Source organism: Gossypium hirsutum, chromosome D09, assembly GCF_007990345.1.
Source record: "Gossypium hirsutum isolate 1008001.06 chromosome D09, Gossypium_hirsutum_v2.1, whole genome shotgun sequence".
Classification (NCBI taxonomy): domain Eukaryota; kingdom Viridiplantae; phylum Streptophyta; class Magnoliopsida; order Malvales; family Malvaceae; genus Gossypium; species Gossypium hirsutum.
In genome coordinates this window covers 49,323,582-49,337,720 of record NC_053445.1, presented here as the reverse complement: position 1 = coordinate 49,337,720, position 14,139 = coordinate 49,323,582, and the positions used below count along the sequence as shown (strand labels likewise).

Here is a 14,139-nt window from a genome sequence, read left to right as displayed (position 1 = left end):
ATAAATTTGTGTTTCAAACACTTGATTTCAGAATTAGATGCTCTGGTTCTTTTTTTATAAATTTCTAAAACGTACGTCCTTAAATTATCATCCTTTTGGTAATTGAATTCATACACTTTTACATGAAGGAAATTACTTGTCTTCCAGAAACTGATCCGAGTTGTTGGGCTTTACCAGTTCCTAAACTGAATTTATTTAACTGTTTGGTTGGCGGGCCCTTTAGGCCCAATGGTCCTACAAATACATTAATTGAATATGTAATCTCATTTGAGAGTATTTAGGTCAGATTTTCTTTTTCCAAATGATTCGGGCTTTATTCCCCCCTTCTCGACTTTTCACTTTCCAGCGGGCTGTTAAAAACCGTCAATTTTTTTCAAAACAAAAAAATTGAGTCTCTACTTTTTTTCTTTCACTAGGTATTTAAACTTTTAAAATGTATTAAAAAATTTAAAATTTTTTCAAAAAAAATTAAGTCTCTGCATTTTTTAGCAATTAATTGTGTACTTTAATAGTTGACCGTTAAAATTGACTACTCCTAATTTTTTCAGTTAAAGCTACTGCAAATCACAACCACAGCGTGACATAAAAATTATAAAAAAATATTAAATTTTATAAAAATCGTAAAAAAATTACAAAATAATAGAAAAATAGAAAAAAATTATAAAGTCATAAGAAAATTATAAAAATGTAAAGAAATATAAAATTTGTAAAAAGAACTATAAAAATTATCGTGCCAAAACAATCATTTAATAATTTTTCTATAACTTTGGTTTAGTGTGTAATTTGATACATGAATTTTGATTTGGTACAATTGTACACATGAAAATTTGTTTGTGGTTCAAATATATACATGAAACGTTAATTTTTATTCGATCATATACATTTCAAGAAATAAATACATCAATTTATTTTTATATTGAATAAATATAATTATTTATATATGTAATATATAAACATAAAATTATGTTATATCAATAATGATATTAATACTTTATGAGAATTATATTAAATTAAAATTTTATATATAAAATTACATAAATCAAAATTTATGCATAAAAAAATATATTAAATCAAAATTTAAATATAATTTTAAAATTTATATTTTTCTACCTACAAATTCTTCCAATTTTTTGAACATATAAATTTTCTAAATTGTTGCAATGAAGAACATAACAAATTTTAGATTTAGCATTGTTCCCTACTAAAGCCCGTTTCTTAATTTCTTCCAATGGCCCAAATTTATCCAAAAGTCCTAACCCTAAACTCATAATTAATCTTAATTCTCAAATATTAAATAATTAAATAAGTGTCAAAATCACACCTATACTAATATTCATGTTCAAACATATGTCATATAATACCATAGAACACCAATGTCATATAATATCAATTTCATATCGCCTTTCGAAATCATACAAACAAACGGCGCAGCTGTCTGGGGGATGGACGAGGTCAGAGAACTTGACAACGGGTAGGAATTCACTGATGAGGAGATGGGATACGGGGACGCGACAGTGCGTGGGAAACGATGAGGCGGAGATGGAAGAGTCGTGGTGGTGGGTTACGGGAGTGTCAATGCCGGGTTGGAGGAAATCTGGGAGACCCAAACAGAGGAAGAGAGTGGAAATGAAATAGCGAATGTAAACAATAAGAGTGATCTTGGAAGAAGATGATTTGGGTAACAGAGAGGGAAAACGAAACCCATTGTTTCTCTGTTTGTGTAATAGAGAAACACAAATACGATGAGATATGGAGTGTTTATACATATATTTCATATAGAGGAAACAGTATACATTGCACCCAACTATCGGTGAGTACTGTACTAGATAAGGTATAATGAATAAATGAAACATATCGACATTAAATCCTGTCATCTTGTATGTTCTTTTAACAGATGTTATGTTTTATGTTAAAATGTTTAATTGCGTCATATTTCTAATTGGAATATTTATTATATATCCAGAGCAGAGGATAGGAAGTCGATGATTCATTGGAAAAATCAAGAATCAAGAATCAAGGTTTGCAAATGTTTGGAAGATCCCGTTTGGGGAGTTAAGCCAGTTGACATAATTTATTTCTTATAATTTTCTATTTTTCTCACCAAAAAGAAAAATGTTTAACTGTTAAAAGTTTTCAAGAATTTTTAACAAGGTGTGTATTTTATTATTAATCTAATTTTTTTAGAGTAAACTATTAAAATAATCACTTTTATTCGGGTTATATTTTAGTTACTTATGTTTGAAATGTTACGTTTTAGTCACATACGTTATCGTATTATAACATTTTAGTCACTGAGCATTAATTGTTGTTAACGGTATAATGGTAAGTTGACGTGGCACGTTAATCATTATTTCAAACAAAAATTGTAGTTTAAATTATACAATTGGTCCCTATATATTTTTGTTTTGAGCAATTTAAATTTTTTTGTTTTATGTTATAAGAGATGAAAAAAGGAAGAAAATAGAATGAGAAGCAGAAGGGAATGAAAAATAAAAGGGAAAGTTAAAATAATATAAAAGAAAAAAATTGCTCAAAACGAAAAAATATGGGGATCAATTGTATAATTTAACCTAAAATTTTTGTTTGAAATGATGCTTTAACGTGCCACATCAGCTTACCGTTGCACTGTTAATAACAATTTACAACTTAGTGACTAAAATGTTACAACATATTAACGTAAGTCACTAAAATGTAACCTAAGAGAAACAAAAGTGATTATTTTAGTAATTTACCTTTTTTTTATAATGTATCGGATATAAATTAGTGTTGTCAATTCTGTTTATTTCATAAAATTTATGTTTGTTACTAATTTTATTTATTTATTTTTGCCTCGATCATTTTTATTTAATAAATTAAAATTAAAATATAATATAATAGTCTAGTTAATAATTTTAAATTTGTTTTTTGGTAACAAGAAAAAGGGTCAACAAAGACCAAGCATCTTAGCTAATATTCGACTGCGATGCAGCAGAGTCCTGATGCATATAACATATATCTATGATTCTATACTCTTATGAAAATATATTTGTATGCTTATAATATATATATATGCATATAACATATATCTACATATACATATAAATAATGCAGTAAAAATAATACATCACTCATCGCTGATAATCTTGATATAAATTCTTTTACAATTATTTTTTTATTTTTCAAGGTTTTTACCAGAGCGATATCAATAATTAATTTTCCACATCCTATAAGTCTATTAATAAAGTAGATGCTGGTCACGAATTTTAAAGCTACTTCATATCTAAGATGAGAAATGAACTCTCAACCAGTGATTAAGGAGACGATAAAATTATTATTATTTAATAACAATGAAAAATTCGAATTATTGAAATGTTTATTGAGCCGGAAAGGAAAAGAACCCAAAGAAAAGGGCTTTCTTAGGTTATCAACGACAGATTCCAATTTTCTTTAGCAAAGTCAATGAAATAGGGGTCCATGGCAAGTGGAAGGGGGGGGGAGGTATAGGGTAATGGATATAGGGTGGTCTCGTTCGTCGATCACACATCAAATGCCCTAATCCAATGGTTTCCCACAAAGTCTTTTTCATCCAATCCAATCCATTTCAATTCTCTCCCAATCCCTAAATACTGCTTCTTCAATCACTTTTTCTCCCTCTTCTTGTAATTAAACATATATGTTCATAAAAATCAGAACATTTGGGGATCCATTCAACATGGGTAGAGGAGGGGGTGCCAAACCATGCAGCACTTGGCATATGCTTCTTGCCAATACAACGCTGAAAATATGGCCTATACCAGCCAACACAACCCTTGTCCCACCCAATACCTCACTCGATCGAGAAGGGAAACTCCAACTCAAAGCTCACGACTGATAGATCACATTTCAATCAAAATTATATAAATATCAACATAAAAACAATATTTTATTTAACCCAAACTCATTCCACTTACTCTTTACTTTTAGTTTTTGTCCAGTTGTGTTTTGGAGTTGTTTTTATTATGTTTTAACATCTCACCATCAGAAGTTGGCTACGAGAAATCCATCTGAGTATCAAAACATGTCTAAAATGTGACTGTCAGAATTTGTCTCTGCTCCAAAACAAAAACAATAGAAAATGAAGAAGGGATTCTGTAAATTGACATGTGAGAGCATGTTGATCTTTGGCGATAGGACTCTGACGAGTGACGTACGTCCACCACATGCCATTGGATTGGGAAGTTAAACAAATATTAATAGCTTTACTATTTTCTTTCATATTTCTAAATGCTATAAGTCGTGCTATACCTATGGTGTATACATGTAGTACATTATTCTGAAAAAATAGCACTCGTGTTTTAACCAGAAATCTATAAAGAAAGAGAGATGCGCTTCAATGGTAGATTATAATTAAATGCAACAGAGCATCTAGTTCCCGTGATTTTCCCCAGCCGAACACTGTTGTTGCTGTGGACTGGATGAAACGTGGTTAACAGATAAGTTGTTTGCTTCAGAACACTTTCTTCTGCACAATGCTTGCTTCACTCTATACCCACGTTTCCTTTGTGTACCAAAAAACCTACGAAATTCCTGAATTATATATATATGGAACTGTCCTTACGACCATGAAAAGCACTAAGTTCATGGGGGATGGTGTTCAGGCCAATACTTGAATTGGGATTCAACATTATGACTTTTTGAGGGACTGATGCAAGCGAGCATCACCATTTACTCTCTTTATCAATGGAAGAATCAAACACTAAAATAAAATAAGGGAAGAGAGAGAGAATCCCACATCGAGGAACAAGAACAAATTGTCTGTAGTTTATATATCTGGGTTCCCCTTGGCTCCCCGCCGAGCTTGGTGACGCAAGCTTGTAACCTGAGTGGGGGCTGTAAAATGCTGGAACTCGGGTTCGTGCTCTTAAGTCGGGTCCCACTGTGGTTTGATTCTTGCTTGCCCATTCCAAGCCAGGAGTCGAGTTATGAGATTCGAGCTAAGGCCCGGGTCTCGTGATTCCTAAAGAAGAGGGAACTGCGTGAGGCTGGTTTCACAGAGCAACGATCACCTCTCGCTCTTTGCAGTGGAAGGATTACAAGCTTAGTCCACAGTCAACCCAATGAGGCTCAATGGTTCGAACCCTGGTTGGACTAACATTTTTTCCCCTTTGATGCTCAAAGATGAGTCTAGTTGGTGGGACATGTGAAGAGATAAAACTGCTAATAATAAAAACTGCGGAGTTTGTATTATTTTATTTCGTTCTTCCAAGTTAATCATTACTCATTAGTGTGAGGATCCGACAAAAATTACCAAAATTAATAGATCCAACAAAAAGGATCCCAACCGAGAAAAACATATAGGAACAAAGCCTGAAACAAACACAGAACAGAAGTTACAAAGCCGAAGACACGACACACCATACTCAAACCGAAAAAAGTCATAATCACAAATACAGAAAAACAGGCCATTCAACACCTTAAACCACAAAATGAACCAGACGACCTCCTCTGAAAATTCATGTGCACCTCTACTTCCACTAATCTCCATTCCCCAAGGTGGCAAACTTTCTACTCGATCCACCCTACCCAAGGGTTGAACTATAAACCCTAGCAAGTTGTACTAGTTATATAAACTCCTTTAACTCTTTCTATAATTTTGTGTTCGATGCATCTATTATACACACACACACATATGTGTGTGTATATTCGAGTACAAATATTAAAGGCATAATCTTTTAAATGTATAAAAAATTTAATTCAAACATTTGTGCGATATATATATAACTCAGAGTTCAAATCCGGATAAAATCTCGGAGATGGAAGGAAAATAGCAGGGCAGGTCGGTGCTAAAATGGAGATCCAGCATCATGGCTTTTTTGAGGGTTTGATCCAAACGAGCCATTACCTACCTTCTACTCTCTTTAACAATGTAAGAATCAAACACTAAATAAGGGAAAAGAAAGAATCCCACATGAAGAAATTAGAAAAAGTAGTTAGTTATTTATATATCCAATCTCCAACTTCTCTTCTGGCTGAGCTTGGTAACGTAAGCTCGTAACCCAAGTGGTTCTTCTCAGGTCCATTGTGAATTGCTTCTGCCTTGCCCGTTCCGAGCAATGACTGAGCTGCGAGATTTGTTAGTTGTTAAATATTATTTCTAAAATTTTAAGTGGAAATAATAAGAGAATATGAATTAATCCTGTAATTGGAAGTTTAGATTCAAAGGTCATTTTATGCCATTTTAATATGAGATTAATGAGACATTTATACATCCATTCATTACTATAAACAAAATTTAGGTTAATATGGGCCTAAAACATGGTTCAAGGGCTCAAGTATGCAAATTGTGACTCAGGTACCAATATTGAGATCCCTTGAATCGATATTTGATCACAAGTCTCAATATTCAAGGGCTATGTATTATACATATCTCTCATGTTTCAGGATTTTGACTACTGTTTTGAAGCTACTAGAATCACGGATCTAAGTTACTTCTCAATTTTATTATTTATATAGGATAATATTTGATGCACCATTTGTGCATCATTAGTGAATAATAACATGACATATTATTATTAAATAAAATAAAAAAGAGATAATAACAAAATATTACCTTATACTTTAACAAAAATTTTAATGTGGTACTTGTAGCTTTAATTTGTTGGATTTGGTATCCGTCTACTCTTTTAGTAGATCAATCTAACAGTGTAGCATCTTGAGACTAGAAAGAAAAATTAAAAAAATAGAATAAAGGAACTTGGATCACATATTTAATTATGTAAGTCTTTAAAAAAATATGGATGTGATTGTGTCAAAATATAAGAAAATTTATGATTTATAAATAAATATTAATAATTTTATATTTTGAGAATAATATTAATAATTTTATTTAAATATAGTTAAATAATAATTAATTATAAATAAGTACTAAAACGTATTTAGGAACTTAAGCCTGAAACCTCTAAATTATTAATATTTATTTTTTATAATTATAATTAATTAGTGTTTATTTATAAGTATGGTCGATTTTTTTTATTCAATGTTAAAAGAGCTCATGTTTTTATTTACCTCAAATATTATTCTTATTTTAATTAACCTCTCTGTAAAGAAATAGTGGGGGAAATCGGGAAAGGCAAAAACACAAAGAAAAACAAGGAACGGACCTTTCAACAGTTGAAGTCGTTAGTTACGAAGTCTTATTCCTCGAACCAACAGTTAAAAGCTTAAAAACAGAACACTCCAAGAGAAAAATGAAAAAGTGCAAACTTTTTGAGTTCAGACTTCAGACCCAGATTCAAACTCAAGTCTTGGAGTTTCTTTTGAAGACCTTGTTTGATCTCTTTAGATCTGCTTGTTAAATTTTCTTTATTGAAGAAAACAAGGGAAAATGCGTAGCCGGGGATCGAGTAACCGTCTTCCCAACTCCGGTGGCTTTGGTTTTCATTCTCGAATTTCGGCTTTGGTTCTCTCCATGTTCGCTACCATGGCCACCATTTACGTTGCCGCCCGGTTTCTTCTCTTTCCTTTTTCCTTTCGGGGTCATTCAAGTTATACGTATACATATATGCAACTTACTTTTTTCTGGGGTGACTTGCGAATGTAGCATGTGGCAAGACGCTGAGAGCAGAGTATATTTAATTCAACAACTTCACACAACAACTGCTCTGGTAATTTTCATTTTCTCTTTTAAATTTTCTCTATTGATACTTGGATCCACTATCAAGCTTGATGTTTTAGCATGAAATTCAAAGTTCTGATAATGTTCATGTTTGAGGAGTTGGAAAATGATCTCTTCCCTGGAAAAATCTGTTAAATCGCAATGCCATTTAATTGTTAAAAACTGTATTTCAGGGAAATTCTGCTATATCTGTTGATAATAAGCTAAAAGTTGAAGCCTGCAGGTAACCATTTTGCTTTTGCAATTACAGCACCGCACATTGTTCTGCTTCTATTTCTTTGGGAATTCGAGTCTAATCCAATAAAGCTTGACATTCCAGGGAACAAGAGCATAAGTTATCAGCCCTTGAGATGGATTTATCTGCTGCAAGACAGGAAGGGTTCGTTTCAAAGGAGCGACCGGAGAACGACAGTACACGTTCTAAGAAAAGGCTATTAGCTGTTATAGGTATCATCACGACATTCGGTCGAAAGAAAAACCGAGACGCAATTCGGAAAGCATGGATGGGATCAGGTAATGCCCTTCCTTTCTCTTGACAAGTTACTTGTGGTATTTTAAGCAAATATGCTTTGCATTGGAAGAGTTTCAGTCACTTGGGCATAGTCACATGTACCGGTAGTAAGTTAATAGCTGAGATTTGCTTCTGTTAATCTATGAAACCACACGACAGATTGATACTATTGTGTTGTAAGTTTAGATGGCTTGGCATCAATAGCAATAAATGTGATGAAATTAGGATGAAAATTTGAGCAACGTTAATAACTTAGATGGATATTGAAATAACGCTTTGATTGTTTACTAATGTTGATGGATATTTGCATTCCATTTACTATGTGTAGGCGCAGCTTTGAGAAAACTAGAAGAGAAGGGAATCGTTGTACGGTTCGTGATAGGAAGAAGGTCTCTAACTGATTTATCCATGCTTCTGAAGTTTTTTCTTTTTCCATTTTTCTCATTGAAATTTATATTACTTGCAGTGCGAATCGCAGAGATAGTTTAGACAGGGAGATCGACAATGAACATAGGCAGACTGATGACTTCATTGTTCTGGTATACTAATCAGCTAGCTGAAGCTGCTTAATTGCATACCTAGTGAAGTTTTTACGTTAACCAACATGCTCCTATGGAATCAATCTTGGAGTGATGAATATTCATTTCGGTCTTTATGTCTCAACAGAATCAAGTGGAGGCACCCGAGGAAAGTTCAAACAAGATAAAATTTTTCTTTGTTCATGCTGTGGAGAGTTGGGATGCAGAGTTCTATGTTAAGGTCAATGATGATGTTTATGTTAATATTGGTATGTGATTTTTAATCTTATTATTTCATTTTCAATGACGTTTTAAGTTCAGTCATAAATTTGAAGAATTCATGCCGAAAATATGACTTTCAGTGATGAACAACAAAATTTTTGAACCGCAAAATAGGCCTGCTATGGTTTGCAGTCTTTACTGATATTGATAGCTGGTCCTTTGATTGTTTTACAGATACACTAGGTACAACACTCTCTGCTCATTCAGATAAGCCTCGTGTTTATATGGGGTGTATGAAATCCGGACAAGTTTTCTCCGAACCGTGAGTGTACTCGGATTGTTTTTGTTAAGGCGATAACTTACGTAGGATATAGTGATCACAGCAGATTCACGAGCCCTTACACTGACGTTCTTTAACATTTATAGGACTCACAAATGGTATGAACCTGACTGGTGGAAATTCGGCGATGCAAAATCGTGAGTAGCAGAATCTTTTTGCTCTCATGTATGTCATGGAAATTTAGTAATGATTGGATAGTCTTGGATAGAACAGCATGCATGTTCAAATTCTGGGTTTTTCGAACAATATATACAAACGAGGATCAATGCTTAGCGTTACATGCAATCTTCATATATTATGTTTCCCATTTGCGCCTTAGAATTCTTGTGTTGGGTGCAGATACTTTCGGCATGCTTCAGGAGAAATATATGCCCTTTCAAGAGCTTTAGTGCAGTTTATCTCGATTAATAGGTAATTCTCAATGCCTCCTTGCCGTCTAGATCGCACCGAGTCAACCATAGTTTTCCTCTTCTTGCAGGTCTATTCTTCGAATATATGCCCATGATGATGTGAGTACAGGCTCTTGGTTTATCGGACTCGATGTTAAGCATGTCGATGAGAGGAAATTTTGCTGCTCGCCCTCGTCTACAGGTTGATCTTCATCTCTTTCCTGATCATAGGCACTGGTGGCTGAGATGATTGACTGGTTAAGATGAACTGAAACAATACAACTCACACGTTCATATAGTTGTTCTCTATTTGTGTTGACGGAATGCTTCTTTATATTCGGGTGCACCATGTTGGTAAAGTCTTTTCCCTTATGTCTCAGGTTCGATATGCACGGCCATCTGATTGAACTTACCGGATCATTGGCAAATATAGTAAGGTCATTCTTGTTCTGCTTCATTGCTTATGATGTTTCAGTACCAACTCCGAGCTCAAAAACATTGGTCCCCACCCCGGGGCATAGTACCAGTTGCATCCGGAATCTGGAATTGTGGAATCATTGACATTGAAGAATGAGTCGGATAATTCGATCCTGGTTCTTCTATGTTCCGAACAGCTGCACTTGTAGGACAACATAGTCATCATTTTTTAAGGCACAGCAGTTTTAATATCATTGCTGATGTATCATAGTCTGTATAATTGATTCCAAGTTGATAAAATTTCAAGCATTTCAGCTCAAGTGAAGAGTTGTAAGACTGAAATACTCTTATCAAATATATACTCGTTTAGTCTTGTTTGTACTTTTTTTTGTTGTGGAGTAGGGTGGGAGATATTTTTCCAGAAACGTGAAATGGGTTTGGATATTTAAATTATATAAGTGCTTTGTAACGAAGAAAACTAAAGCTTTGTAATTATGGTGAGTATGTTTTTCTCGAACTGGTACCAATCTATTATTTAAATTGTAAAATTTAATTAGATTTAAACTCGAATTATTTATTCGAATTGACTTGAATAATTTAATTAATTTAATCTTTTTTTTGAAATCGAATCGACTTTAAATAAAGAATTACACGTTTGATTGGGGTTGCCAAAATATTAAACCAAACCCACTAAAATGTTATGACAAGATTTCATCATTTTGTTTTTTTATTTATTTATGATTTTTTATTTTTACTTTTTCCATCCAGCATGATTTCTACTTATCTGACAAGTAATTATTTTGTCAATCCTATTATTTCTCTACCCTTTCCATTTATTGTTTTAAAGAAAAAAGATATTTGTTATTTGTCACTTTTTTCATGCCCAAAATAGGGCTTTCATTAGCTAAGAAACGTTATATAAATTCAATTCAGATGGTACCCCACAGAGTTTTGTGTATAACTATGATACACAAATACATACGGCCATGTGAAAGTAGCAGTTGGATTTAATTTAATTTAATTTAAATTCCAACATTTTTGTTGTTGCTTAAAGTATAATAATGATATGAAATTACCTTGAAGTCAAAGGTAAACAAACCCCAAATAGAAGTAATTGTGAAGGTGGTCGGGGTGGGGGAGAGAATAATCCCCATAAATAACCACCAAATCTCACATGGGACTCAAAAGACAATCAATCCCCGCCAACTCATGCCTCTTGTCATGTGTCACGGACCTTGTAACATGTTAACTCTTTGTTAGTACCATAAATTTACTCTTGAAAATATGGATGATTCACTCTGACATGATAGCATGCCACGCATAAGAAAATGATCAGAAGAGTGACCACCAACACGATGGTGGGGTTGAGCCTGTCCCCTGCTCCTAGCTTTTGCACCGTAACAACATTGCTAAACCCCCTCAAAGCCAGGTTGGTTTCATTTCACCATCAACCCAAACACACAACAATCTCATCTTTCTCTTTCTCTTCCATTAAATGCTCATGTTTTGACAGGAACAGGAACAGGAACAGGGTCGTGTTTTTTACTTCCATTTTTCATCCAATTGGCAAACCCAGCTCTGATTTTTATTTTCTCGTATCCACCGCCGTTAATAATAGTTACCATCGCTCATGCCAATGCTGTTATTTTCCTAAAAGACAACCAAGAAAAAATACAGGTAAACATTGAATACCGTTTTAATTCATGGCAACAACCATAACTACAACGACATCAATTTCTGCAAAAACATCGATTCCTACAGCTCTGCTTAAAGTCCAAGCGCAACCCATCAAGCCCAAACGCCGCAACTGTAAAGAAACCACCATTTCTTCCTCCGCTGCTGCCGCTACTACAAACCCCTGCTCCGACTCCGTTGTTTCCCCTGATAGCTCTTGGTGCTGCCCTGCTTCGAAGCCTCTCCCTGCTCCGCCACCTCCCCCGCCTTCTCCTCCTCCTCTTCCGCCGCAAGCCTCCGGTGTTCATGACCAGGGCTTGAACGATTCTTTGGTTGGTTTCAAGATCCGGTATTATCCGGGCAGTGTATCACCCGTCATGGACTTCACCGGCGAGACGGCGCTCTCTAACGGTCATTCTCCCTGGAGTTTCACTAAGTTCAACTCTGCCCTTACGGCGGGTCTTCTGAACCCGATGTCTCCGCCGCCTCCAACGGACAAGACACGGTCCAGTCCGACCCTTTTCGAAATGATGGCTAACGAACCCGATAACAACCCAAGAAACCGAACCCAAAACCAAGCCCAGATCCAAGTACCCATTTCAGCTCCAAGACAAAACCACCCCCCTCCTGTCATCGATAAGCAGGCATTGACCATGCAACGAATTTCGGATCTTTTATCGACTCGTAGCCCTGGGAACCAGTTCAACGACCCGAATTCGAGTGATATGAAGCTGACGCTTAGTTCCAAGGATGGAATTAGTGTGTCAATGAACGTTCACAGGCAAATACTGGTGGCTCACAGTAGGTTTTTTGCAGTGAAGTTATCGGACCGATCACAAGAGACGAATGGACCTACTGGGCCGTACAGTGTGGAAATAGCAGATTGTGATGACGTAGAGGTTTACATTGAGGTTTTGAGGTTGATGTATTGTAAGGATTTGAGGAAGATGTTACTGAGAGAGGACGTCTCTAAGGTTCTTGGAATTTTGAAGGTAAAGGTTTACTTTTTCTTTTTCTTTTTTAATGTTCTAAAGATTTATCGGATTGTTGAAATGGTGTTTTTTTTAAGGTTTCAGCGGCAATTGGCTTTGATGCTGGGGTTCTTTCTTGCTTGGAGTACTTGGAAGCCGCGCCGTGGACGGAGGACGAAGAAGAAAAAGTGGCTTCTTTATTGGCGGAGCTCCGCCTTGAAAACGTGGGAGCTGGGGAAGTTTTAAAGAGGGTGTCTATTGAAGCTAGCAACGGAATTGATGGTGGCGATAATGAAGAAGTGCTTCTCAAGCTTTTGCATGTGGTTCTTCAAGGCAAAGACGAAAAAGCAAGGCGTGAAATGAAAGAATTGGTGTTGAAGATGCTTCGCGAGAATCCCTCTCAGAACGATCTCCGGAAAGAGTCTTTATACTCCGCTTGTGACGGCTGTCTGGAACTGCTTCAACGCCATTTTCTCCGAGCAGCTTCATCAGATTTGCAGGATGTGAATCAGATTGCTAGACAAGCAGATAATTTGCATTGGATTCTAGACATTTTGATTGATAGACAGATAGCTGAGGATTTTCTAAAATCTTGGGCTTCTCAGTCTGAATTATCTGCCACTCATTCCAAAGTTCCACCAATCCATAGGTTCGAAGTTAGCCGAGTTACTGCCCGTCTATTCGTTGGAATTGGAAAAGGGCAGTTATTGGCGTCAAAGGAAGCGAGGTTCTTGCTTTTACAGACATGGTTGGTACCATTTTACAATGATTTCGGGTGGATGATGAGGCGAGCATCAAAAGGCCTCGATCGACATCTAATCGAGGATGGTCTTAGTAACACGATTCTCACATTGCCTCTGGCATGGCAGCAAGATATATTGCTTGCTTGGTTTGATAGATTCTTGAACTCGGGTGAAGATTGTCCAAACATTCAAAGAGGTTTTGAAGTTTGGTGGAGGAGAGCGTTCTGGCGTTGAAGCAATCAACTACAAGCTACAACAGCAACCATTAAGAGCTCATGAAATTCCTATTTCTGTGTTGCATCGAGTTTTTTTCACAATGCTCATTCGTGTTCCCTATAGATGAATGTAGTCTGGAAAAGACTGCAACATCCTTTCTTATGTTGAAACCAAACTAATATAGAAAGGTTAGAGATATGGGTGATTTGTTTTTGTTTGTAACGGAGGGTCATATGTTTGAGATATATTCTAGTTTAGGATCCTTTCAAAATGCCCCCATTGAAGCTATCTGCAACACTAGGGACTGAGACATGGAAAATCTTAGTCTGGACCATGGTTTGGTAAAGGCCATCTGCGAGAGATGCTGAACCAAAGATTGTTGGATTTATGGCTTCCTGATCTTAGATCAGTGCTAAAAGTATGATTGTAGGATGCAGAGTACGCTGCAATATGATGCAGATGAGAAGATTTGTGAGAAAGAAAACATCATGCCAATTTATTGTGT

At 35.5% G+C, this 14,139-nt stretch overlaps 2 protein-coding genes across 6 annotated transcripts; both read left to right on the top strand.

The window, feature by feature from the left end:
• Nucleotides 1-7,133: 7,133 nt before the first annotated feature.
• On the top strand, nt 7,134-10,411 carry LOC107890689 (hydroxyproline O-galactosyltransferase HPGT1). 5 transcript variants are annotated; one of them, XR_005918289.1, is made up of 12 exons: nt 7,134-7,464; nt 7,559-7,622; nt 7,807-7,856; nt 7,953-8,146; nt 8,473-8,533; nt 8,611-8,683; nt 8,811-8,931; nt 9,119-9,206; nt 9,311-9,361; nt 9,564-9,635; nt 9,686-9,815; nt 9,994-10,029. XR_005918289.1 is itself a non-coding variant. In XM_016815214.2 (12 exons), exons 1-12 carry the CDS (start codon nt 7,343-7,345, stop codon nt 10,014-10,016), a joined length of 1,032 nt encoding a protein of 343 aa, XP_016670703.1. In that variant the 5' UTR covers nt 7,137-7,342; the 3' UTR covers nt 10,017-10,411. The 5 variants fall into 5 exon arrangements, 3 of the variants coding, with proteins under 3 accessions (XP_040957109.1, XP_016670704.1, XP_016670703.1); XM_016815214.2 differs by having other exon boundaries at nt 7,137-7,464; nt 9,703-9,815; nt 9,994-10,411; XR_005918290.1 differs by lacking the exon at nt 9,994-10,029 and having other exon boundaries at nt 7,135-7,464; nt 9,311-9,389; nt 9,703-9,815.
• Nucleotides 10,412-11,044: 633 nt separating this feature from the next.
• On the top strand, nt 11,045-13,905 carry LOC107890691 (BTB/POZ domain-containing protein At1g63850). Its single transcript, XM_016815217.2, has 3 exons — nt 11,045-11,459; nt 11,544-12,696; nt 12,774-13,905. The coding sequence occupies exons 2-3, from the start codon at nt 11,734-11,736 to the stop codon at nt 13,650-13,652; spliced, it is 1,842 nt and encodes a 613-aa protein (XP_016670706.2). The 5' UTR covers nt 11,045-11,459; nt 11,544-11,733; the 3' UTR covers nt 13,653-13,905.
• The last annotated feature ends 234 nt before the right edge of the window (nt 13,906-14,139 follow it).